Source organism: Mauremys reevesii, linkage group 1 (genome assembly GCF_016161935.1).
Source record: "Mauremys reevesii isolate NIE-2019 linkage group 1, ASM1616193v1, whole genome shotgun sequence".
NCBI classification, from domain to species: Eukaryota; Metazoa; Chordata; order Testudines; family Geoemydidae; genus Mauremys; species Mauremys reevesii.
This window is the reverse complement of record NC_052623.1, coordinates 118,133,730-118,160,228: the sequence shown is the minus strand read 5'-3', so window position 1 is coordinate 118,160,228 and position 26,499 is coordinate 118,133,730. Positions and strand designations below refer to the sequence as shown.

Genomic DNA, 26,499 nt, shown 5'->3' with positions numbered 1-26,499 from the left:
CTGAAAGGCCTAAGTATCAAGATTGTATGTCTGTCTCCATCCTCATCTGAGATGGTCAACAACACTGCCAATTATTGCCAACAGTGGTTTTGGTAGTTTTTGTGATGGGAAAATGTGGCTACTGGGAACTAGAATGAAATCAACTCATTTCACATAAGAAACTGAGTAACTATGTGATGGTAACAAATGTTAGCCAATACTGAACTACACTAGTTTCAAAACTGGAAATTAAGAGATTTTTCCAATTATCAATCTTCAGCCATCCAGACACCAGCATTTTTCTTTTGAAGCATGCTGCTGAGCATGCACGTAAACAAGTCGGGCAAACTAAGCCTCACTTTTCTTCTCGTCTGCTTTTGCCTTTGTTTGTCAAAATGGGATATGCCCTATTAGGTAAAGTGATAGAACTTTTGCCTACCACAAAAGCTGAAGGTATTAGGAGCTTTCCAAGTGGGTGAGAAGAGGGAAGAAAACAACTGTATTGGTAACTGATGACTACATAGGGTGAGCAACTGTGAGGAAATGCACCACATAACCTTCCTACTCCTCTGTCCAGTAAGTATACGTGGAAATGATAGCCAGTATGAAGAAAAACAACCCTCATCAACATTTGCTCTAGTCCTGTCTACAATAAGGCTCAAGTATTAGTTAGAACCATGTTTGAAATGGTTATTGTTAGAAGAGTGGTAACACTTAAATGCCAAGATATATAGAACCTAACTATGTTACAAAGCGGTTGTAAAACCACATATAACATACCAGGAAAAGTGCTGGCAAACTATGGCCCGCGGGCCACATCCGGCCTGCAGGACCCTCCTGCCTGGTCCCTGAGCTCCTGGCCCAGGAGGCTAGCCCCTGGCCCCTCCCCTGCAGCCTGAGCTCACTGCGCCTCCGGTGCAATGCTCTGGGTGGCCGGGCAAGCTGCAGAGCCCAGTACAGATCATTTCAGGAGCCCACTATTTACCTCTCCCCTTTCTGAAAGCTGACCATTTATTCCTAGCCTTTGTTTTCTCTCATAACCAGTTATTGAGCCATGAGAGGACCTTCCCTCTTATCTCATGATTTGCTTAAGAGCCTCTGGTGAAGGACCATGCCATCAAAGGCTTTCTGAAAGTTCAAGTTCACTATATCCACTGGACTATGCTTGTCAACATTTGTTGACACACTCAAAGAATTCTAATTCCTTTTACAAAAGCCCTGTTGATGCTTCCCCAACATCTCTGTGTCTGATAATTCTGTTCCTTACTATAGTTTCAACCAATATGCCAGGGACTGAAGACAGGCTTACTAGCCTGTAATTGCCAGGATCACCTCTGGAACCTTTTTTTAAAAATCGACCTCACATTAGCTACTATCTGCCAGTCATACAATGGTTGATTAAGTGATAGGTTATATATCACAGTCAGTAGTCCTAAATTTCATATTTGAGTTCCTTCAGAACTCTTGGGTGGATACCATCTGGTCCCAATGATTTATTATTGTTAAATTTATCAATTTGTTCCAAAACCTCCTCTAATGACATCTCAATCTGGGGCAGTTCCTCAGATTTGGCATCTAAAAAAAGAATGGCTTAGGTGTGGGAATCTTCCTCACATCCTCTGCAGTAAAGATCAATGTAAAGAATTCATTTAGCTTTTCCGCAACCGCCTTGTCTTCTTCGAGTGCACTTCAGCACCAAAATGGTCCAGATACCTCACTGACAGTTTGGCAGGTTTCCTACTTCTGATGTACAGCACAGACCTGTTCACGCATGAATCCGCATAATGCGCAGTAGCGCCATGCCTCCCAGAGCTACCTATTTAACACACGAGACTCATTAACACGCAGTACAGGAACTTGCTATGTAGCGCTACAGATTTGCTCACTAACTCACTGACATAGAAATCAACAGGAGGTGCGGAGTGGAAATGTGTTGTACGTCTTTACCGCCAACGGGGAAGGATGGGCAGAAAAGGGGCAGCAACTTTAAAGTTTAAGGACAGCCCTTTGCTGCGGTAGCGCTGTAAGGATCCTCAAGCGCTGCTGCAGCAAAGGACTGCCCTTAAATCGCTGCCACGGCAACGCCTTAATGTTGCTGCCCTGCCGGTAGGGACCCTACTAACAGGGCTGCCAACGGGGAAGGCAAAAAGGGCAGGGACATTAAAGCGCTGCCGCGGCAGCGCTGGGCCGCCGATGGGAGGGGCAGCAACGTTAAAGCGCTGCCACAGCAAAGGACCCTGCAGCACTTTAAGGTCCCTGCCCCTTTTGCCCCACCTCGGCTGCCAACGAGGGGGGGGCGCGCAAAGGGAGCAGCTGCCTGGGGCCGGGAATTTAAAAGGGCCCGGGGCTCCGGATGCCGCTACCACAGCAGCAGCATCTGGAGCACCGAGCCCTTTAAATCGCCACGGAAACCCCGGGCAGCACGACCAGGCAGCCTGGTAGGGCTGGCTGGGGGATGCTGACCCTCCTAGCCCCGCCCCTTCGCCCACGGACCTGCCCCTTCCAGGGGCCAGAGGCCCCCCTCCGCCCCGATAAGTGTCCTGAGTTACTTTCACTCCTGTGTAGTAATAATGTTATTACATTACACATTTGAATTTATATTCTTGCAAAGCACCACTAACAGATAGGCCCGCAGTATTTGGGACACTGTGAATATATATGTAATCCTACATAATTATACATGTATATACAGTATAGATATCTTAAGATATTTCAGCATGGCCCTCTTGAACATGTGTTAACGGACTGCGGGTTATGATGGCTTGACTCCCGACATCCGCATGTAAACAGGTCTGCACTATATTAAAAAAAATGCTGTTTGTGTTTTTTGCTAGTTGCTCTTTGAAATCTTTTTTGGCCTGCCTAATTATACTTTTACACTAATATGTGTCTTAACACACAAAGAGATACTGACTAATAAATAGCCTTTAAACACAACATATTTTCCTAGTCTAGACCCGAATCCTAGGTATTATGCTAGGTGAGACAGGAAGAGGGCCTAATCTGTTATTGTCTCTAGAACTTTCATGTAGGAACAGAAACTAAAAAGAGAACAGTATTTAGCTAGTTGAGGAAGGCAGGGAAGAAAAGGCAAGAAAATTAAAAAGAATGATCCAGTGAAGAAGTGGATGACAGGAAGTCTTTGGTGTGGAGTTTCTTTTACACTAAAAGTAAATAAAATAAAATGAAAAATAAAAAAGGGAAGGTAAGAATGAAATTCTTTAGAGAGACTCATTCAGAAATGGGTGTTAAAGAACAGATTGATTAGATAAAACAAAATATATGAATGCCATCTTGATTTTCACTGCAGCACATCAAATCTATAAGTGCCAGTCTACATTTAGAGCTAGAGCAGAGGAGGGAAAAACTACGGCCTGCAGGCAGAATTCAGCCCATCAAGGTTTTCAATTCGGCCTGCGGGATTGCCAGCCCTGTGACGCAGCAGGACTAAGGCAGGCTCCCTGCCTGCCCTGGCCCCGTGCCACTCCCAGAAGTGGCCTGCACCACGTCCCTGCAGCCCCAGGGGCTGCCCTTGCCTGAAGGCACCACCCTCTGCAGCTCCCATTGGCCAGGAATGGGGAACCACGGCCTATGGGAGCTTCAGGGGTGATACCCACAGGTGAGGGCAGCACACAGTGGAGCAGCCCGCCCTCCCCCCCCAGGAGCTACTGTCTGACATGCTGGCCATTTTCAGGAGTAGCGCAAAGCCAGGGCAGGCAGGGAGCCTGCCTGAGCCCCACTCCCACCCTGGAGCCACTTGAAGTAAGCGGTGCCGGGCTGGAGCCCACACCCCAAATCCCTCCTGCACTCAACCCCCTGCCACATCCCTCCTGCACCCCAACCCCCCGCCCTGAGCCCCCTCCTGAACTCCGCATCCCCTCCTGCCCTAGCCCCCTAACCTCCTGCCTTGAGCCCCCACTGCACCATTCCTGCACCCCAACCTCCTGCCCTGAGCCCACAACCCCCTTCCTGCACCCCAACCCCCTGCCCTGAGCCCACAACCCCCTGCCTCACCCCTCCTGCACCCCTTGCCCCTGAGCCCCTTCCTACACACCACAGCCCGCAATCCCTCCCGCACCCCAAACCCCCTCCCCAGCCTATATTTATAGCCCTGCATACAATTTCCCCACCCAGATTTTGCCCTCGGGCCAAAAAGTTTGCCCACTCCTGAGCTAGAGTGATAAATCACAATAACTTTTTGCCATACCATTTGAGGTTACTCATGCAAAGATAATCTAGATATTAAGCATAGTTGTCCAACATGGGTATAAAGGTTCATCCTGCAAGTGACAACAGCAGGATATGACCGTTGATTCTCAATGTCTGATAACTCAGTTGATATACAGATGCATCACTTCACTCCTTTCAGGGCAAATGGTGGTCTGGCCTGTTCTGGTCTACATAGGTTTTTATACCATGCTCATCACTGTTGTATCTGACTGTCTTCCAGTAGTACCTAGTCTTGTTGCTTAATGCATGTCAAATGTTTGTTCTCTCATCCTCTCTTCAGAGGAAGAAGCAGATGAACCGGAGTGTCTTATATTAAAACACACCCTCCCAAAACAAGTGTACTTGTTGCTATGTGTTTACGTAAGAGACGGGCAGGTCAAAGAAAAGTGCCTTGTATTTGGAATCTAGACCGGCAAGGTTTGTAATGGACTGTACTTAACACTTCAGACACATGACCAACAAATCCAGTAAATTCAATATAATTGAAACAAACCTGATTAGTAACAGTGGTCTTGTAAATGCCCATAACAACTGGATCCCTTCATGTATTTTGTAAAAGCTGCATACAGCCCTGAGTTGGGAACTTGATACTTGAGACAGACTATCTCCTTATGTCATACTGCTACATGCTACACTTGTAATTGGAGAGGCACTCAGGTGGCTCCCCTTCAATCTGAGAGAAGGGCTGGTGGTAGAGCATTCCCTCTGAGGGGCCTTCAGCTCCTGTGATTGGAGAAGTTCAAGTTCAGAGCACGCTCTAAGACAGCTATTTATGCAAGCTACAGAGGAAGTGGGACAGAAATCAGACCTCCCAGGAAGAGGGGACTTTGATGTTCTGCATGCAATCTAGTTTTGTTTTCATAGTTTATGGCAGAATTCCCCCAAGGTGTCACTTTTAAATTTCTCTAATGTAATTATTATTATTATTCCTGAAGTCCATTAGTCCACTAATTGAACAGCACTATCAGGAAAATTTAGGCAAGTGAGTAAGGCAACCAAAAAAGTAATTTCTGCTGCTATGCTGCAACATTTATAAGGAACCAAGGCAGAATGCCAGTTCTGAGTATCCTCAAACAACACTTAATGTTTGTATTATAGTGAAGTGGGTGTATTAGTAGCTTGCACACGCCTTTATGAAGATGGGGGAGTATAACTGTCTTTCAGTGATGAAGAAGCAGAGGCACTGATTTTAAATAGATTGTCCCCAGTCATGCAGCAAGTCTGGCACAAGAAAATTTGGGTTGCCTGAGTCCCAGTTTCAATCAGTCTCTATAGCCAGAATCTGATGCCAGCAGGTTTTAAAATTTCATTTGGTTCATACTTTTGTTTTGCCCTGGGTGATAAGACAGTAGAATTTATTCCACCTGAATTTTTCTATTTCACTATAGACACCCAAGAATCAAATTTATCTAGATCAATTCAAGTTTACCATTTTTAAAGTGTTACCCAGAACTAGTTTTACTTACTGAATTACTTAGCCTTCAATTTTAAAATATTGCAAGTACATCCTGTAAGGAAATGCAGCATTTATTCTACATTATGGCATCAATTACTAAAGTTACCTCAATCCAGGAAGCTGATCATGAAATTGAGGGAAACTAAATTGGAAGTTAAAACATTTTTAGTCTCACCTAACCCTCCAGGTCCAGCCAGTAGAAACTCCTGTCTGCCTATCCTTTTCACAATTGGCCGTTTCTCATCACTGCAATACGGGAACAGATCCTGGGAAATGCCAGTATTATAATTCAGTATGATATATTGTGTAGTGAGAGCAAGGCACAAATAATGACCATCTACAGCCACGGCACAGGGTTGCTCTGGAGTGGAAACTTCCTTCACTATCTGGACTCTATCCTCATACACCATGAACATCTGGATGGTCCGCCGTTTCACTGAGATAATGCAAACTTCTATACAAAAAGGGTCCCCACTCATAGGGTTTTCATTTAATGTGAATGTCACAGCTCCCTTTATTCTAGCTCCAGTGGGGATAGGTTCCAGGTTCATCATGTTAACTAATGTTATTGTGTTGTCACAAAGCACCAGTAGCCTGTTGAGTGCTGAAGCTGCTTTCAGCTCACTGACTGCTTTCTTGAAGCCCAAGTATTTATGCAGTTGTTTGGTGGCAGCAAAAGTTACTTTTCCAGCTGATATCTTCTCTTCTAGTAGGAAGTGATAGACAAAGCAGTCATTGGTTCCAATATAGAGGTTTTTCCCACAACACTCAATGCATTCAACATTGATTCGAGCTTTGTCTCCCATTAGCATCTCCCGCTCAACAGCAGGAACGAGCTTGAAGGCCTTCAAACTCATTGTGTCTTCTGGATGATCTGTTTTGGAAGGGAGAAAGAAAAAGCATTTTATTCACATCCACACAAAAGTAAGGCCAAACATCATCACGCAAAAAAGTTATCTAATCAACACAGAACATCAGATTATCAGTGCTTTCAGAAATATATACCTGAATCAAGTAGCAACCATTAGTTTGAGTACAATACAGTCGACTAAGTTAGCACAGTTGTGAGTATGAAAGACATAAAAAACAAACCGCAGTACTTCATTGTAAACAAATGCAAACCACTAACACCAAACCCCAAAGCAATTTGTTAGAAACCGGACAAAAATTGTCAAGAGCATCCAACTCAATAGGGCCCTGACAATGACTGGGGCTCCTAGGTGCTATTACAATACAAATAATAAGAGCATCTAAGTCCCACTGACTTTCAACGGCCTTAGTCAATTCCGAAATCATTACCCTGTCTTTAACATGTAAAAGGCTTGGCTACCATCAATAAACTTCTAGTGACATCTCTCACATAGCACTTCATGCCCTCTTTGATCAAATTTAAGTTAATGACAATCTAGAATGCCTTTATAAAGTAAGCCATTCAGAAATCTTATGCTTCTAATCATTGACATATTCCACCCTCAATATGCACATGACATCTTCTACTGTTAAAAGGCAGTGCACAAAGAGTATACAACATATAACCCTCAAGCAATATAGATTGTGGTGTGTATATTCAAAACAGACTCCTGATTCAAAAGAAGTCACCTTACAAAGGAAGAAAGGAAAACTTTTAGGGGACTGAATAAATTGAAGAAGTATGTGTAAAGGGTGCAGAGAAAATGGAAGCATTTTGGTTAATTAAAAGCATAGCTTATTTGAGAATATAGCTGGTTGCTTTGCGTGCATAAACAAACAGGCCTCTTCCAATTGCTATATTGTTCCTTTCTAGTTTTACCCTTCAACCAATGGAGCTCCCAAGTGGTCACTAGTGTAATACAACAGCAAGTAAGCACCTTATTCTGTGTCTACATGTAAAGACACTAGCATATTTGGGGCACTGTAGAAGTAATTTTTCACAGCATGCTAAAAATCAAAAAAATCTAGACAAGGAACTTGGGGGCACAAAATGCTGCAGACAATTATTACTTTTTCTGAATTTAACAAAGGTGATTTGCAAGATAAAAAGTCTAGATCTAGGTTATTTGGTCTCAGAGAATCCATTTCAAAGCAGAAGAAAGAAAAGACTAAATAACTTAAATGTTGGTGCTGCAAAACAGCAGTTCACAATAACCAAAACTGCAATTTACATATTCCAATATACTGAAACAGTTTGGTACTTTTAGTCTACATCACATCTTTCAAAACTCATTTTGAGAAGGCCGAATTATATTTTTAATTGTAACCTGAGGGCTCAAGTTAAAGCTAGAGTAATACACTACACAGAATCCATAGCAAATCTCCCAGATAATGGGAGCTTTGCACAGAAATAAAGAGCCATATGGTACCCTCACATAGTAACTAAGTTGTAACTGGAAATTGTCAGTTTCATTCTATGAGGAAAAATTAAGAACACTACTATTTTTGCACTATTTAACTAGCTGCATTTGCAATTACTAGATTTACCCACATAACTGCACACCCAATTTATTTGAAAATGTGGCCCACAAAGTGTTCTCATGAGGTTTAAAAGTCAACACCACAAAAATTAATGGGTACTGTTCCCTATTCTCAGAGCTATTTATCACACTACTACACTGATTCACTTCAGAAGGCTCTCTTTGTATCCATTATCTATGAGCACTTTTCCCTATATGACAGATATATTCTGCAAAATGTGAATCTCATGGATCAGGCCTTGTGCAATCAGAGTTTTTATTTTAAGTTTTTAGAAAATTCACTATAGCGTAAATTGCAAAGTACTGAATTCACAAAGTTTGCATAGAATTAATTTTACAACTAAATGTCAGTTTCAAGGACTGAATGATATTTTCACACAGCACTATAAGATCAGCACAAAAGAATTACTTAAGACTTCATTGTAGACATTTTCCTTTTTATAAAAAAAATGGACAGATCATGATCTGGAGGCATTTTCACGATTTCCATGAAATCATGATTTACACAGGATCCTACATATGGATAACTATTACAAGGGGATGGATCCAACTCAACTCCACCAGAGAGGTCCTTTGGGCATCTGTGCCAAGTCAGGTCAGGGAGGGGGGGGAGGGGTGGGCGGGGGCCAACCCACCCACCCAAATCAAAAATCAGCTTGCTACAGAAACGCCAACAATAGAGAGAGACTTTACTTTTGGAAAAGAAAAAACTTCAGAGGATGAGGCTGACGATGTGGCGTGGGCGAGAAGCCAAGCAGGCCCTGCTAGCTACAACTCTTCTTTACCAGAGGAGGGAGGCACAAAAAAAAAAAAAACCTGGACCCAGCCAGCTAAGCTGCCCAGGATAGATAGAGGATAGAAGACTGGGGAGGGCTGGCCCTGGCTGGGGGGGGGGGGGTGAATGGAATGATGATGATGATGACAGTGTGGTTGTTTGACACCTGATCTACATTGGTATCAATTATAGTTTCATTATATCCAAATTTAATTTGGAATACTAAAGTTAATTTCCCATTTAACATACCAAATATTAGGCAAACAAGCATGTGTCATCGATGAAATCTGAGTACTGACTAGCTTTTCCTACTCAAAGAGGCCCTTGTCCTTAAGAAGTGCGAACCACCAGAAAGCAGCTCTCACAACCCTCCCTGACAGAGTTGGTGAGGAAGTAGAGTGGGTGACAAATTTAGGCCTAATCTACACCGGGGGGGGGGGGGGGGGGGAGAAGAGATCGATCTATGCTATGCAACTTCAGCTATGTGAATAACATAGCTGAAGTTGATGTACTTAAATCTACTTACTGTGGTGTCTTCATGGCGGTAAGTCGATGGCTAACGCTCGCCCGTCGACTCCACTTGTGCCTCTCACCCTGGTGGAGTACTGGAGTCGAGGGGAGCACACTCGGCAGTCGATTTATTTTATTTATTTTTATTTATTTATGGTTTATCATGTCTAGACTAGACGCGATAAATTGACGCCCACTGGATCAATCACTGACCATCGATCCAGCGGGTAATGGAGACACACCCTAAATTGAGCAATTTCCCTCTAATATGTCCCTAAAACCTGAAAATTCTGACTGGTCTTTAGTCAGTGAACAGACTGATGCTACTCTGAACATCAACTGAAATAATTTAGAGTTAGAGGCCTGTGGGGGAAGTCACAAGTAAGTATTATTAGTCCACAAATACTTACAGGTAAACAAAAAAAAAGTGAAATAAAATGCATGTGTCCTAAACATCTGCCTACACAAGTACAAGACGACCAGTACCACCAAAACACAACTATTCACCATTAAGTGAATAAATATCAAAGCATTAAATATGAACGTTTCCATAAATATTCCCAAAACAGTCTACTTTCGAACCCTTAGATCACAGAAAAATGTAAGCCTTCTCAGAAAGATACCACCAGAAACTATTTTGGACCAATGTTTTCAAACCTGGATCATTAAACTCAAAAATCCATTTTTAATCATCTGTATAGAAGTGGCCTGATTAAGAGGAGATAAACAGCAGCAACTTCAGTGAGTTGCAAGTGCTAAGAACCTTTGAAAAATCAGGTCACTTCTATGCAGATGCTTAAAAATAGCTTTAGGGGCATAATTAAAGGTACTCACGTTTTAAAATCTGGGCCTAGGGCTCTGTCTACACTGCAACAATACACCCTGTCCCCATGGCCAACTCAGGCTTGGGAAGGGGAGACTGTAGGGCTAAAACTTGCTGTGGAGACCTTAGGGTTCAGGCTGGCACTCAGGCTGTAGGAGCTGGGAACCCTCCCCACTAGCAATTTACAGCTCCACAGCCCAAACCCTGCAAACCCATGCCAGCTGACCATGGCCACAGGTTTAATTGCTTTGCAGATGTACCCTGAGACCTAGACCCATATAAGTCTCATTTAAAAAGGACAAACTGATTCAAAACTCAGTGGGCTTGTCAGCTAACAGTGACAGTCACACACAGAATGATGTTAAGTAGAAGCATTACCAAGCTGTTTTTGACTATGTTGTTTGCTGCTCTGCCTTCACAATCAGTACTTTCTAGATCATTTAAAATTGATCAAAATAAATGTGTACTTGAATGAAAGAGGAACACCTATTCCAAAATAGCAACTATATTGGTTAAGAATCTCACCATGAGATAAACCTGGCCAAATTTTCCTCTATAGAGGCTGAAAAGTTAACTGAACATGACCATGATCTTACACACTGGGATTTAATTGGCAATTCCTGGAAAATCCTATAACTGAAAAGTTTTATCTGTGCTATTTTAGAAATGCCTCTTCACATAGGGCTTAAATTATGTTTCTTTGGGCTTGTCTACACTGGCAGTTAACAGTGCTGCAACTCTCTCGCTCAGGGGTGTGAAAAAACACCTGAGTGCATCAAGCTGCAGCGCTGTAAAGCACCAGTGTAAACAGTGCCCCAGCGCTGAGAGTTACGCCCCTCGTTGCAGTGTTTTGTTTTGTCTTTAAAGCGATCACACAAGGCACATTAAAGCACTGCTGCAGCAATGCCTTAGCTTTGTCAGTGTAGACCAGCCCTTACTTTAAGCAATGAAAATAGACCCTCAGAATGAAATAGCCCAGGGTAAAAAATTACAATGAATCTCTAGGGCAATGTAATCACATTGTCCCACCATATTATCAAAGGAGCACAATGTATACAGTACAAGAATTGCATCCAGGTTGGCTGCCAAAACAAAAATCTGAAGAATAGCCTGTAGCCTAGAATGAAAAGCCAGCCCCTTGAGACTTTAGACTGGCCTTCTTACCTGAAGCTGTCAACAGTCACTCAAAGTTCCTGTAGACCAGGGTAAAAATGCGGATTGCCAGTGGGAGAGCTATACAATTCTGGTCCTGAGCAAGACAATTGTTTTTTAAAACTTCAGAATGAAGGGGATAAAAAACAGATATACAAGTAACCAAGAGAACTACAATCTTCCTGTAGCCTAAGATGCTACAATCAAACCATACAAGTCCAGGAGCAAATGCTCTCTGACAATATAGATCTAGTGCCTAGAGAAAATAAGTGACTGGGCTATACAGGAGTAAGGTTGTAGAGAAAGTTTTTTCAGCTTAAGTACAATCTGTATGCTACATCTTTTAAATGTATATCTGATTAAACGTTTTGCAGCATGTTGTGTCGTAAGCACATAGTACTGGAATATGTACCCTGGAACATGCTGTTCCTTGTAAGTGCCAGATTACATCTCTCACAGAAATACCAAGGGAAGTTGTTCAATACTGAACACCAATAGCATGCTCCCTAAATAAGATACATGGTCGCAACCATTGTAATTAGTATTGTTTCCATTACCTGGACATTCAACATACATAAAAAAATACAATATTCTGACTTTTAAATATAAATTAAGAACATTCTGGAGATATCATTGGATAGCCTCTTAAAGGCTTTGCCACATTGATTAGTCAGTACGATATAGCATGCAGTGAAGTTGCAACCATGTCTGTCCTAAGATATTACACGCACAAGGCAGGTATGGTGATAAAACAAAAACACCCTATTCCCTGAGCGAACACTTTTCACAAGGCGATCACTCTATAACTGACCTAGCAGTCCTTATCCTCAAAGGAAACCTGCAGAACCCTTTCAACAGATGAGTCTGAGAGTTTAAAATCATAATTCTGCTAGACACTAAAAATCATGGATTGAATTGACACACAGGATTTATGGCTTATTACAACAATCTACAACCCGCTAACTCCCCCTTTTTCTCCTATGACTGCAGAGATGTTAAGGGGTCACTCTGCCTTGAGTGGTCCCTTACAATAGGGCAATGGGTCTCAAACTTTTGTACTGATGACCCCTTTCGCATAGCAAGCCTCTGAGTACAACCCCCCTTAAATATATACAAAAGTGTTTTTAATGTCTAACAGCATTATAAATGCTGGAGGCAAAGCAGGGCTTGGGGTGGAGGCTGACAGCTCGTGACCCCCCCCCGTAATAACCTTGCGCCCCCCCGAGGGGTCCCGACCCCCAGTTTGAGAACCCCTGCAATAGGGGCTACACAGCTGTGGCGCTGGGAGCACCTGCCCCAGACCCAGGGAAGATGCCGGGTGCCTCAAAGGCTTCGCTCTCTCTCACCAGCAGATGTTGGCCTGCAGCAGGTCTCACTGCAGCCACCTCGGCTCTCCGGCCATTACCACGTAGCGCCCACCCCACCCTGCCGGGGCGGACGCGCAACCCACCCAGCCCAGGGCAGAGCCGCTCCCCGCGGCGCCCCGGCACCAGTTACACCCGCCGTCTCGGGCACCAGCTCGCCAACGGCTCCGCCCGGACAAAATGGCTCCAGTAAGTTTCCCCGCAGCGCCGTGAGCGCAGCCCACGCCCGGGCCCGGCCGGGTCCCTTCCCCGCTCGGGCCCCGCGCTCAGGCCGGGCGGCGGCGGTTGGCGGCTCAGCTCCGCCCCGGGGCGTTGAACGCGGCCCTGCCGGCGGGCGGGGTAGGCGGGGCGGCGCTTACCCAGGCTATCGGCGCCGGGGCCCTGGCTCCGCTCCGGGCGGCTTCGCTACCGGCGCCGCGCTGCTGCCGGCGGGTCTCCGCCTGCGGCCCGCCCCGGCTCCCAGCCTCCTCCGGGGGCGGCTCCCCCGGTCCTTCCGGTCACATGGGAGGCGCCGGCCCGGAGCCCGGTGATGGACAGGGGAAGGGCGGGGCGTGAGGCCGGGGGAGAAAAACGCGCCGCCCCATTGACTTCCATGAGGGCGTGGCCTGAGTGAGGGCAGCCCCGCCCCAGTCAACCTACGCGCCCCCCCAGCCCCTGTACTTACATCTCCTCCCCCAACACCCTCTGCTCCCCGTACGCCCTCCCCCACCCCATACTACCGGTCCCTGCCACCCCCACCCAACTCCCCCTGCAGGGCCCCCGCCCACGCACTCACCTGTAGGGTGACCAGACAGCAAATGTGAAAAATTGGGTTGGGGATGGGGGGTAATAGGAGCCTATATGAGAAAAAAAAGACCCAAAAATCGGGACTGTCTCTATAAAATAGGGATATCTGGGCACCCTACTCACCTGTCTCTTGCAATTCACACCTCCCATGCCCTACGCACAGCTGCTTGCTTCCCCTGTGCACTTCTTGCCAACCAACAACCCTCACACCATTCCCTCCATTTATGCCCTCATGTGGACATTCATTTCTGTCATACTGCACCTAGGGTTGCCTGGCATTCAGTTTTCAGCTGGAACCCCCGGTCGAAAAGGGACCCTGGTGGCTCCAGTCGGCACTGCTGACCAGGCCATTAAAAGTATGGTCAGCGGCGCAGAAGGGGCCTGAGGCTAAGGCAGGCTCCCTGCTTATCCTGGCTCCTGGAAGCAGCTGCCAGGTCCTTGTGGCCCTAAGACATGGGCAACCAGGGAGGTGCCATGCGCTGCTCCCGCTCTGAGGGCTGGCTCCGCAGCTCCCATTGGCCAGGAACCACAACCAATGGGAGTTGCAGGGGTGGTGCCTGCGGTTGCAAGGGCAGCACGTGGAGCTTCCCTGGCCACTCATCTGCCAAAGGGCCGCAGGGACCAGGCAGCCACTTCCTGGGAGCCACAGTAAGTGCTGCCAGGACCCTGCACCCCATACTCCCCAATACCTGCCCCAGCTCAGAGTTCCCTTCTGCAGCCAAACTCCCTCTTGGAACCTGTACCCCACACACTCCCACACACTCCAATGCCTTGCCCCAGGCCTGAGCCCCCCCCCTTCATCCCAAACCCCCAGCCCCACCCCAGAGCCCATACTCCCAGCTGGAGCCCTCACCCCCCACACACACTCCAACCCCCACCACAGCCCAGAGCCCCCTCCTGCACCCTGAACCCCTCATTTCTGGTCCCACTCAGAGCCCACTTCCCCTGCCCAAAACCCATACCCCCCACACTCATGAACCCCCTGCCCCAGCCTGGAGCCCTCTCCCACATCCCAAATCCCTCATCCCTGGTCCCCCTCCAGAGCCCACAGCCCCAAGCAGAGCCCTCACCCCACACCCACACCCTAACCCCCTGTCCCAGCCCAGTGAAATTGAGTGAGGGTGCAGGAGAGCGAGCGACAGAGGGAGGGGGAATGAAGCAAGAATACCAAAGCAGCCCACCACTGTAGCATTTAATTTCAGAAAGGGGAATTACACAAAAATTAGGAAGTTAGTTAAACAGAAGTTAAAGGGTACAGTGTCAAAAGTTAAATCTCTGCAAGCTGCTTGAAAACTTTTTAAAGACACTATAAGAGATGCTCAATTTAAGTATATACCCCCAAATTAAAAAACATAGTAAGAGTACTAAAAAAGTGCCACCATGGCTAACCAACAAAGTAAAAAAAGCAGTTAAAGGCAAAAAGGCATCCTTTAAAAGGTGGAAGTTAAATCCAATTGAGGAAAATAGAAAGGAGCATAAATTCTGGCAAGTGAAGTGTAAAAGGATCATTAGGAAGGCCAAAAAAGAATTAGAACAGCTAGCCAAAGACCAAAAAAGTAACAGCAAAAAAAAAGTGTAAGTACATCAGAACCAGGAAGCCTGCTAAACAACCAATGGAGCCACTGGACAATCCAGATGCTAAAGGAGCACTCAAGGGTGATAAGGCCATTGAAGAGAAACTATATGGAATTCTTTGCATTGGTCCTCATGGCTGAGCATGTGAAGGAGATTCCCAAACCTGAGCCACTCTTTAGGTGACAAATCTGAGGAACTGTCTCAAATTGAGGTGTCATTAGATGAGGTTTTGGAACAAATTAATAAACTAAACAGTAATAAATCACCAGAACCAGATGGGATTCACCCGAGAGTTCTGAAGGAACTCAAATGTGAAATTGCAGAGCTACTAACTGTGGTATGTAATCTATCATTTAAATCAGCTTCTGTACTGGATGACTAGAGGATAGCTAATGTGACAATGTTTTTTTTAAAGGTTCCAGAGGCGATCCTGGCAATTGCAGGCCAGTAAGTCTAACTTCAGTACTGGGCAAATTGGTTGAAACTATAGTAAAGAACAGAATTATCAGACACATAGATGAACATGATTTCTTGGGGAAGAGTCAACATGGTTTTTGTAAAGGGAAATCATGCCTCACCAATCTACTAGAATTCTCTGACGGGGGTCAACAAGCATGTGAATCCGTGTGATCCAGAGGATAGAGTGTACTTAGATTTTCAGAAAGCCTTTGACAAGATCCCTCACCAAAGGGTCTTAAGCAAAGTAAACTGTCATGGGAAAAGTGGTAAGGTCCTCTCATGGATCAGTAACTGGTTAAAAGACAGGAAACAAAGGGTAGGAGGAATAAATGGCCAGTTTTCAGAATGAAGAGAGGTAAATAGTGGTGTCCCCCAGAGATCACCCACCAAATCTCATGCTCCAATACGTCTGTTAGTCTATAAGGTGCCACAAGACTCTTTGCTGCCTTTACATATAAAATCTAAATTAGCTGTCACCACTCAAGATAGAGATCTTGGAGTCATAGTGGACAGTTCTCTGAAAATATCCACTCAATGTGCAGCAGCAGTCAAAAAAGCGAACAGAATGTTGGGAATCATTAGGGAAAGGATAGATAATAAGACAGAAAATATCATATTGCTTCTGTATAAATCCATGGTACGCCCATATCTTGAATACTGTGTGCAGATGTGGTCGCCCCATCTCAAAAAAGATATATTAGAATTGGAAATGGTACAGAAAAGGGCAACAAAAATGATCAGGGGTATGGAACAGCTTCCATATGTGGAGTGATTAATCAGACTGGGACTTTTCAGCTTGGAAGAGAGACGACTAAGGGGGGATATGATTGAGGTCTATAAAATCATGACTGGTGTGGAAAAAGTAAATAAGGAAATGTTATTTATTCCTTCTCATAACACAAGAACTAGGGGTCACCAAATGAAATGGGCAGCAGGTTTAAAACAAACAGAAGGAGGTATTTCTTCACACACTGCACAGTCAACCAGTGAAACTCTTTGTCAGAGGATGTTTTGAAGGAGGCCAAGAGTGTAACAGGGTTAAAAAAAGAACTAGATAAATTCATGGAGGATAGGTCCATCAATGACTATTAGCCAGGATGAGCTTCTGTTTGCCTGAAGCTGAGAATGAGCGATGGGGTGGATCACTTGATGATTACCTGTTCTGTTAATTCCGTCTGGAGCACCTGGCATTGGCCACTGTCAGAATACAGGATACTAGGCTAGCTGGACCTTTGGTCTGACACAGTATGGCTGTTCTTATGTTCTTATTTAAGTCAATGCAATGGAGTGAAATACAAGTGACATTATGGGAGCTCAATACAGGCGGAAAGGTCCACTTTCAGAATCAGGGCCTAATTTAAGACAAGATATAACAATTAATTATTATTATTTGATTTATTATTATTTATTTATGTATTTATTATTTTATTTGTACTTCAAAAGTCCCAGCCATGGACAAGAACTCCAGTGTGCTAGGCACTGTACAAACACAATAAAAAAGACAGTTCCTTCCCCCAAAGAACTCAAGAGACAACAGGTGAACACGGACAAAGGGAACACAAGGAAACAACAAGAAAGACAAGTGGATATAACAGACAATTGGGGAATGGGGAAGGGTGATAAAATTGTGTGGTTACATAGATTGTACACAATTAATTTGTGTTGAGTCATTCAAAGTCCAAGTTCAATTTCTTTTTAGGGTATTTAGTACTGATAAATATATGCATAGTTTATTTCCCTTTGCTTTTTCTTAATTTTGTAAAATGCATTAAGTACTTGTGGCATTATAATCGTATATTGTAATGGCATCATGGTTAATTTACAAACGTAATTACACCTCAACCCCGATATAACGCTGTCCTCGGGAGCCAAAAAATCTTACTGTGTTATAGGTGAAACTGCGTTATATCAAACTTGCTTTGATCTGCCAGAGCGTGCAGCTCTTCCTCCTCCCCACCCGAGTGCTGCTTTACTGCGTTATATCCAAATTCGTGTTATATCGGGTTCTGTTATATCAGGGTAGAGGTGTATTTTTAATTCTCTATTTTGTTTTTAAATGGATAAGTAGATTACTAACTCAAAGCAATGCACAATTATTTTACTTTACAGTAGCCAAACCTCTTTGGTTATTGCAGATCATCAAATATTAATAGTCAGAGCTATCATTTTTATCAGCCAAATCCTCATCCTGTTTACTTCAATAACAAACCTCCTGTGTGTAGCTATATAAATTTTTTGTTTATTGATGCCTGACTAAACTATTTTACTATAATTAGTTTTTGTTGGTTGTACCCTGTGACACTATGTTCCATATTCTTCATAGAGATATTACTGTAATATGATTATGACATAACTATAATGTATTTTATGCAAAATAGGTCATGAGAGATATCATTGAAAAGGTTATGATTTATTGAATATGATTATCCTATTTGTATACATATATCATTTTGGTATCTGAAGTTAGGAATACTGTCTATGCATCTATTACAAATGTATTTACACCTGGGGAATGCCCACTAGGCATTTAGAATGCAGTCAGTCTAGATAGTTGGCTGGGAAGGGCCATTAGAGAAAACAATAGGCCTTAGAAGTTTATTTCCCAACCTGGGAGCCTTCCTGAGGATGCTACAAACAGACTCAGAGTCATGACTGCTATGACACTACAGGGGCATGTGACCAGATCACTTGGTACTAGACTCCATCTTGGAATACCACAGTGTTTTTCCACTGAGAGGCATGGGAACCAAGCTTGGAGAAAAGGGGTTCCCATCATATGCAAAAGCTATTTAAGGCAGGAGAGTTACATCATCGTGGTTCTTCACTGACTCTCCACCCAAAGAGACTCCTGGAAACACCTGAGGAACAAGGACTGAACTGAGGGGAAGGGCTGGACCCAGGCTAGAGGGATTTCTAGGCCAGATTAGAGGGTTTTCTAGGGTTTTAAGATGCAAGCAAGTGCAGCTTGCCCTTTAAGAGCCTGCAGCCAGCTTAAATCATCATTTAGGGTGAGAATTTGCTACTCATATCCAGTCTCTTTACTAATTAATTTTAGATTGTATTTTTTGTTTATTTGCTAGGTAACCTGCTTTGATCTGTTTGGTATCCCTTATAATCACTTAAGATCTATCTTTTGTAGTTAATCAATTCATTTTTGCTTTATCACAAACCAGTGCATGGAAGTTATAACTTGGGGTAAAAAGCTGTTGTATATTTCCTCTCCAGATTGCGGGATGGGGGCAATTTTATGAGCTTATGCTGTACAGTTCCCTGTGCAGCACAAGATGGTATAATTTTGGCTTTACACTCCAGAGGAGGGTGCATGCCTAGGTGGCTGGGAAGTTCCTTAGCTGAAGCCTTCCCACGCAGAGCTGATCACATCATCTGTATGTTTCTGCAGCTGGGTTCTGTCCCTGCCTGTATGCGTGCTAGTGAAGGTGCAGACTGGAGTCTGGAAGAGGGCTTGGCAGGCTGGTCACAGCAGTACAATGTAAAGGGAACCCAAGCTGGTAGGTTAGGCGGGCTCAGGGGTACCCCAGTTCCAGGTGGCACCCATCACATACCCATTTTTAGTATTTTCCATATTGATATATATGGTATAGGGACCACCCTTCCTGACAGTCACACTAAAAGCTAATTACACCTGCCTACTGAGTGTGTCAACTCCACTTCTGGATTAACCAGAAAAGGTTGCTTGAAAATGACATGAGGTACAGCCCCTGTCAGAACTAAACTTAAAATAGGCAGAACATTTCACTGTTTTGACTGTCAGCCTGGCCAGAATACAATTATACTAAATAGCAACATTTAACATTGTTGTATAAACTGAAAAATAACTCTTCACCACATCGTTATTATTTTTGTAGGTTTTGCTATGCAAGTAGGCATAGCAGTGGCTGTATTATTGCTCTCTATGGACTACTTAATACATTATGATGAAGTATTCCTGTATATGTTCTTCCCTGTTGTGCATTGTACCTTTGTGCTTAAGATGTTCTTTCACTACATATATTAGGTCTGAGAGTTCAGCTTGAGTCCACTTTATTTCCCAAATGTTAGAGGACAGAAAACTGTATTCACCCCCTATCTGTACATTTTTGGAGCATGTTTGTGTGACATACTTGTTCTTCCACAGCTAGAGAAGATAAGTTCCTTTTCAGAAACATGTCTTTACTTTCTCCATTACCGAATATCCATTTTTCATATCAGGACTTCTATCCCCACATCCCCAACTAGTTGAGATCTAGCCAGGAAACTCCTCTCCCATTTAGCAATTTGGAAAGGGAAAGGGGGTTGAGATCATAGGCGCTGACTCCGTGGATTCTCCAGGGCTAGAGCACCCATGGGGAAAAATTAGTGAGTGCTCTGCACCCACCAGCAGCCAAGCACCCCACCCCGCCCCCTGCCACCTGACCTCACCTCCTCCTGCGCCTCCTCCCCTGAGTGCACCGCGTCCCAGCTCCTCTGCCTACCTCCCAGCTCTTGCCACTGCCAAACAGCTGTAGCAAGCTCCGGGAGGGAGTGGGGAGGAGCGGGAACATGTCACACTCAGGGGAGGTGGTGGGGTCAGGGCGGGGATTTGGGGAAGGAGTTGAATGGGGCAGGGAGGGGGCGGAGTTGGGGCAGGAACTTTGGGGAAGGGGTTGGAATGGGGGCTGGAGGGGGCAGAGCAGGGATGGAGTCGGGGCGGGACCGGGGGCAGAGGTGGATTGAGCACCCACTGGCGCCATTAGAAGTCGGCACCTATGGTGCCCTGCTGCAATGCACTATTGTCACTTGCATATGCAACAATATGAGTTATCAAACACAAAAAGATATAATTTGTGATTCAAGAGAAGTATTGATATAAATGGTAATATAAATTGAAAGGAACTAATGGGTCTACACTATTCTTTATTTTTTTTTAAATATATTAAAATACTCTGAAGTTTAAACTTTTTTACACTAGGAACTGAAGGTACTTTGACAAATGCATGGAAAGATTGGTTTGATTTCACTTAGTGTGTAGGTAGGAGAAATACAAACAGTAACTTAAAAGAATATGGTATCTATCTTAAGGTTTGATAAAACACGGCAAACTTATTTAAAATGGTTACAAATACAGTGAAAGATATTTGATTTTTTTTCTGAGTAGTTTATAAGTAACAACTACTTAATAAGTAAATGGTATGTGGCATTTCTTAGACCCTGATTCTGCAAACATTTATGCACATGCTTCATTTTGCTACTATAATTCCACTGATTTAAATGAGACTACTCACAGTAATAAAGTTAAGCACATGCATAAGTGTTAGAATTAGGATCTTAAAATGGTACATGGATGCAACTGCAAAGAAGGAATTACTTCTAATATTTGAGAAGTGCCTATCTCATTTATTATTGTTTATATAATACGAAAGATGAGCATGGTGTTTACAATATAAAGATGGATTCGTTGACCTAAAGGACATACACAAGATTTCCATTCAGCTACAGTGGTAACATAGGCTGCTAGAAAGTTTTAGAAATGACTGGATGAGTCCATAATGGTCAGACACCAGTAACCAGTAAAACTAGGCCCTGGGATAATTATTATCTTGTCTAGATGTTAGCACTGTAGCATGAGAATTGGTCTTTTATTCTTTTTCTTGTGTTATGTACACCACTGCCCTCTGCTGGATACACTGTGTCAGACCTGTTCAATTGTTTGTACAGTAGAACCTCAAAGCAAGCACAGAAACAGTTTCTTTACTTTGTTAAATCTTTTTTTAAACTTGTTTTTACTAGTTTACATTTAACTCAGTACTGTTCAGCACAGTATTTGCTTTTTTTTTTTGGCCTCTGCTGTTCGCGTACTTCTAGTTGCAAGTGAGCTACGTGGTTGACCGGTCAGTTCGAAACTCTGTTGTTCATAACTCTGAGGTTCTACTGTAAATGACAACAAACACAGAGTATCTTATATGCAGTGTAGTTTACTCCTGGGAGAATTCTGCACTAAAAAATTAAAAATTCTTTGCACAATATTTTATTTGTCAAATAATACAATAGAATCACACCAGTTTCAATTATGTTGATAATTTATTTCAAAATACCTGTCAGCAAGTACTGTATATACTCATTCATAACCCAATTTTTTTAAGTAAAAAAGGGAAGCATCAGAGAAGGGGGTCGGCTTATGAAGGGGTATAGAGAGGGAGAGGTGGGACACAGCCCCTCCCCCCCAACAGAGGGGGCAAGGAGAGGCAGCACAGCCAGCAGAGCCAGAAGGAAAGAGGCAAGGCCAGAATCTCTCTGCTGCTCTCCCCCCAGCCTCCAAAGCAGCTGCAGCTCTGGGGCTGGCAGGCTGCGGCCGTGCCGCCTGGCCCCACCATCCGGAGTACGCTGTGGCCATGCTGCCTGGCCCCGCCCACAGGAGCAGGCTGTGGCCGTGCCACCCAGTCTGCTGGAGCAGCTCTGGCCAGGCCAGAGACATCATCACCTGGCCCGCCCCAGCGAAGGTGGGAAGGGATGAGATGGGGAGAGTGTGGGGGTCCCGGGCTAGGGGTGGGGTCATGTAGAGGTTGGTCACAGGGGTTACTCCCCTGACCCCCAGCTTCTCTCCCTCCCCCCAAATTTCCCCACCAGTTGCTGCCCCGGCCCGTCAGGGTAAGCGGCTGGCAGGCCAGGACACTTTGTTTACTTAAGTTTACCTCCGTGCCTGCCAACGCTTGAAGTAAACAAACTGTCTTGGCCCGCCAGCAGCTTACCCTGATGGCCCAGGAGCCAAAGTTTGCCGACCCCTGAATTATAGGGTCAGCTTATGAATGAGTCATAAAAAATTTCCATTTTTACTTATCCATCTTGGGGGGGGTCAGCTTATAAACGAACTGACTTATGATCGAGCATATACAGTATGTCTGTAACAATACAGGAAACAAAAAAATTCAGGAAATGTTTTTTGACAAATAGATTACTTATTAGGCATATGAATACAGAATTCTGAGTAATAATTAATTTAAACTACAGTACAGTAACGTATTTCCCATATCCCTCAGAAGCAGTGCAAAGGCTTGGGGGAGTCGGGAGTAATAGAGGAACTGAGGGAGGGGAAAGTAAGTGCTGGGAAGCAGCCTGGGTGTGAACCTGGAGGGTTGTTGGCTGTAGGTGGGAGAAGTATGGAACAGGTTTGTTTAGGGGTGGGGAGGGATATTGAGAGAGTTGAGGAGCCTCCCCCATACAGACCCTGGCTGACCCCTACCCTCTCCCATTCAGTCAGGCACATCTTGCTCTGTCCCCATGTGTCCCTACACCCCCACTCAGCTGCCCTGTCCCCATGACTTCCTGCACCCCCATTCAGCCATCCCCCATGGTTCTCCCCATCCCTACATGACCCTGTACCCCCACTCAGCCACTTCTGCCCCCATGGCCCTGCACCCCTTACCCCCCCATCTGCATGTGGCCCTGCACCCCCACTCCCATTCAGCCTCTGGCCTAGTCTGTCCCCCCAACTAGCCCTTCTGAACCCCAGTCTATGTGACCTCCCAGTAGCCCTGTGTGCCCTGCTCTTCCCCCCATCCCCGCAATATCCCGTGCCTCACCTGACCCCATGGGCAGGGTGCTGTGAGGAATGTAGCTTTTCCTCTTCCCTACTGGCTGCTATGACTGGTCCAACAAAAGATATTACCTCACCCACATTGTCTCAGAGAGAATTTTCACATTTATAGAATGCTTTTGTAAAAGGGAAGGTGTGAGTTGTACTTATTTAATTTAATGAATTAGAGAAATACCTATTGCTGTGGTACCTATGTAGTTTGTAATATGACTTTAAATTCAAATTAAATAGTTACCCAAGGTGAATGGTAGGCTAGCATTTATCACCCAGTGTCCCTCCATCATGTCTCAGAATATGTCTTTCCAGCTTGATTTTACAAGGTGCTGAGCAGTCTGGCCCTAATCCTGTAAAGCATGTGCCTAATGCCATTGACTTCAATGGAATGACTCTGAAAAGGATCAAGGAGTTATAATGGATCACAAATTGAATATGAGCCAACAATGTGATGCAGTTGCCAAAAAGGCTAAGATAATTCTGGGGTGTGTATAAGACATGTGAGGTAACTGTCCTGCTCTGCTCTGCTCTGCACTGGTGAGGCCTCAGCTAGAGTACTGTGTCCAGTTCTGGGTTCCACACTTTAAGAAAAATATGGCCAAACTGGAAAGTATAGAGGAGAGTAACAAAAATGATCAACAGTTTAGAAAACCTGACCTATGAGGTGATGGTAAAAAAACTGGGCACGTTTAGTTTTGAAAAAAGAAGACGGAGAGAAGATCTGATATCAATCTTCAGATATACTAAAGGTTATTATAAAAGGTTTGGTGATCAACTGTTGTCCATGTCCACTGAAAGTAGGACAAGAAGGAATTAATGTGATGTGCAGCAAGGGAGATTTAGGTTAGTGTACTGACAAACCAGCCAACCTGGGGATGATCCATAACAATTTAACAAAAGGCATTGAAATGTAATCAACTTGTGTGAATTTCGAAGAGATGTACTAGACTAGCAATCGTCAACTCATTTATTTGTAGTAATAGAAATCAAGGGTAGATGCTAAGGGCTGGGCTACACTAGTGGGGGGCGTTCAAACTGAGATACGCAACTTCAGCTACACTATTCGCGTAGCTGAAGTCGAGGTATCTTCGACTTACCTGGCTGTCCTCATGGTGGCGAGTCGACTGCCGCGGCTCCCCCGTCAACTCCGCTCACTCTTTCTGCAGAGGTGATTACGGGCGTCGATTAGCAGATCGATTTATCGAGTCCAGACGAGACGTGATAAATCGATCCTTGATACATTGAACACTACCTGCCGATCTGGCGGGTAGTATAGATGTACCCTAAGTGTATTTGTCTGTTTACTTATATCTTGTTAGAAGTTTAACAATGTAACCAGATTAGCTTGTAGATGCTAATTCCCTTTCATGTCTTAATTGCCTTATATTAATACTATTATATTATGCATGCACGTGGTTCTGTTAACCTTAAGATCGAATATGTAAGATACTACAGGAAACTAATAATATTATCTATGTTGTCTTCAGCTTAACTATCTATGCTATAATGAAGTACTGACTGATTGCCTTATGTGAATGAATGCAACTAGTTTACCTGTGTGTGCATAGGAAATAGAAGATTCTCTTGAAAGCAACAGTCCACAGACAATCTGCACTGCCTATTCTTCCTGGTCCTGCTTTGACAAGAGGCTTCTCAGTTTGCTAGAGTGCTATAAAGGGCCTGATCCTGCTATCTCTAGTCTGCTTAAAGCTTTGAGCAGGGAAAGTATAAGTCATCAGATGGAGCTCTTCCAAATAATTATTTGGAATATCCTGGAAAATGCATGGAAAATCTTTAACAGACATTGCATCTAAGCTGCCTTTGGATTTGGACCTGAATCCAGAAAGACTTTTATAAATCAGTAGCCTCTCCATCTTTACTATGAAACTGTCCTGAGGACTTGACACATATTGGTATGTATATTGATCTTTTAACCATTTGCAACTCTCATTCTTTCCTTTTATTATTAAACCTTTAATTTTAGTTTCTAAAGTATTGGCATCAGCATAATTATTGGGTAAGAACTGAGACTCATATTGGCCTGGGGCTAAGTGCACAATCCTTTGGGATTGGTGAACCTCACTATATTAGATTGAGCATAAGTTTCATGGGCTACATTGGGCAGGGCTAGCGTGGGGTCTGGCTGGGGCCGGATCCCTGCACTTCCCGCCACCCTGTTGCACTCCTCAGGGGTGGGAAGAGGTGGGGCTGGGGCAGTGCAGGGGCGCGAAGAGCAGGGGCTGCTCTAGCAATTTCGCCACCCCAAGCACGGCGGCACGCCGTGGGGGGCGCTCTGGCGGTCGCCGGTCCCGCAGCTCCGGTGCACCTCCTGCAGACGTGCCTGCGGAGGGTCCGCTGGTCCCGCGGCTCTGGTGGAGCATCCGCAGGCATGCCTGCGGGAGGTCCACCGGAGCCGCGGGACCTGCGGGAGGTCCACCCGAGCCGCGGGACCAGCAGACCCTCCACAGGCATGCCTGCGGGAGGTCCATCCGAGCCGTGGGACCAGCGGACCCTCCGCAGGCATGCCTGCGGGAGGTCCATCCGAGCCGTGGGACCAGCGGACCCTCCGCAGGCATGCCTGCGGGAGGTCCACCAGAGCCACGTGCCACCCTCCCGGCGACATGCCGCTGGCGCGGCAGTGCGCTGGAGTCTGGAGCCGGCCCTGGCGAAGAGGCGGGGGGCCTGGGGAAGGGGCAGGGCAGGGGCTGGAGCAGCAAGCAGCTGCATAGGGCACCAGGAAATTTGTGTTTGGGTAAAGACGGCCCTGATTGTAATGATAGTTGAGCATTGAAATAGGCTTCAAAGGGAGGTTGCGGAATCCCCTTCATTGGACAATTTTAAGAACAGATTGTACAAACACCTGTCAACGATGGTCTAGATTTACTTCAAGGAGTCCGCTGGCACCTTAAAGACTAACAGATTTATTTGGGCATAAGCTTTCATAGGTAAAAAACCCCACTTCTTCAGACCCACTTACTGAAGAAGTGGGTTTTTTACCCACGGAAGCCTATGCTCAGATAAATCTGCTAGTCTTTAAGGTGCCACCAGACTCATCGTTGTTTTTGTGGATACAGACTAACACAGCTACCCCTCTGAAACTTCGATTTACTTTGTCCCGACTCTGCTCAGGGGGCTGAATGTGATCACTAAGTCCCTTTCAGCGCTGCATTTGTATGATTCTGTGATTCTCTGCTTAAAATTCAGAATGTGCTTAAATACTCTACTAGCTAGCAATTAAAGTAGGTAGCGCCTTGCAGGCTCCTGCCCCACGGGGGGGATGTGCTGCTGCTGCAGCAAGGCATTAATGCTGTGAGCAGCTACAGACAGCACAACACCCCAGCAAACCCCACAAGGCAGCAGAGCCATGACTGCTCCG

General features: G+C 44.9%; 1 protein-coding gene across 1 annotated transcript in view; it reads right to left on the bottom strand.

Moving 5' to 3' along the window:
- Positions 1–13,293, bottom strand: part of TGFBRAP1 (transforming growth factor beta receptor associated protein 1) — a 57,167-nt gene extending 43,874 nt beyond the window's left edge. Inside the window, exons 1-2 of the mRNA XM_039543061.1 lie at positions 13,099–13,293; positions 5,841–6,539 (exon numbers count right to left, since the gene is read on the bottom strand). Of these exons, the coding sequence (XP_039398995.1) occupies positions 5,841–6,522 (682 nt within the window). The 5' untranslated portion in view covers positions 6,523–6,539; positions 13,099–13,293. The remainder of the gene's footprint in view (positions 1–5,840; positions 6,540–13,098) is intronic.
- Between the last annotated feature and the right edge of the window lie 13,206 nt (positions 13,294–26,499).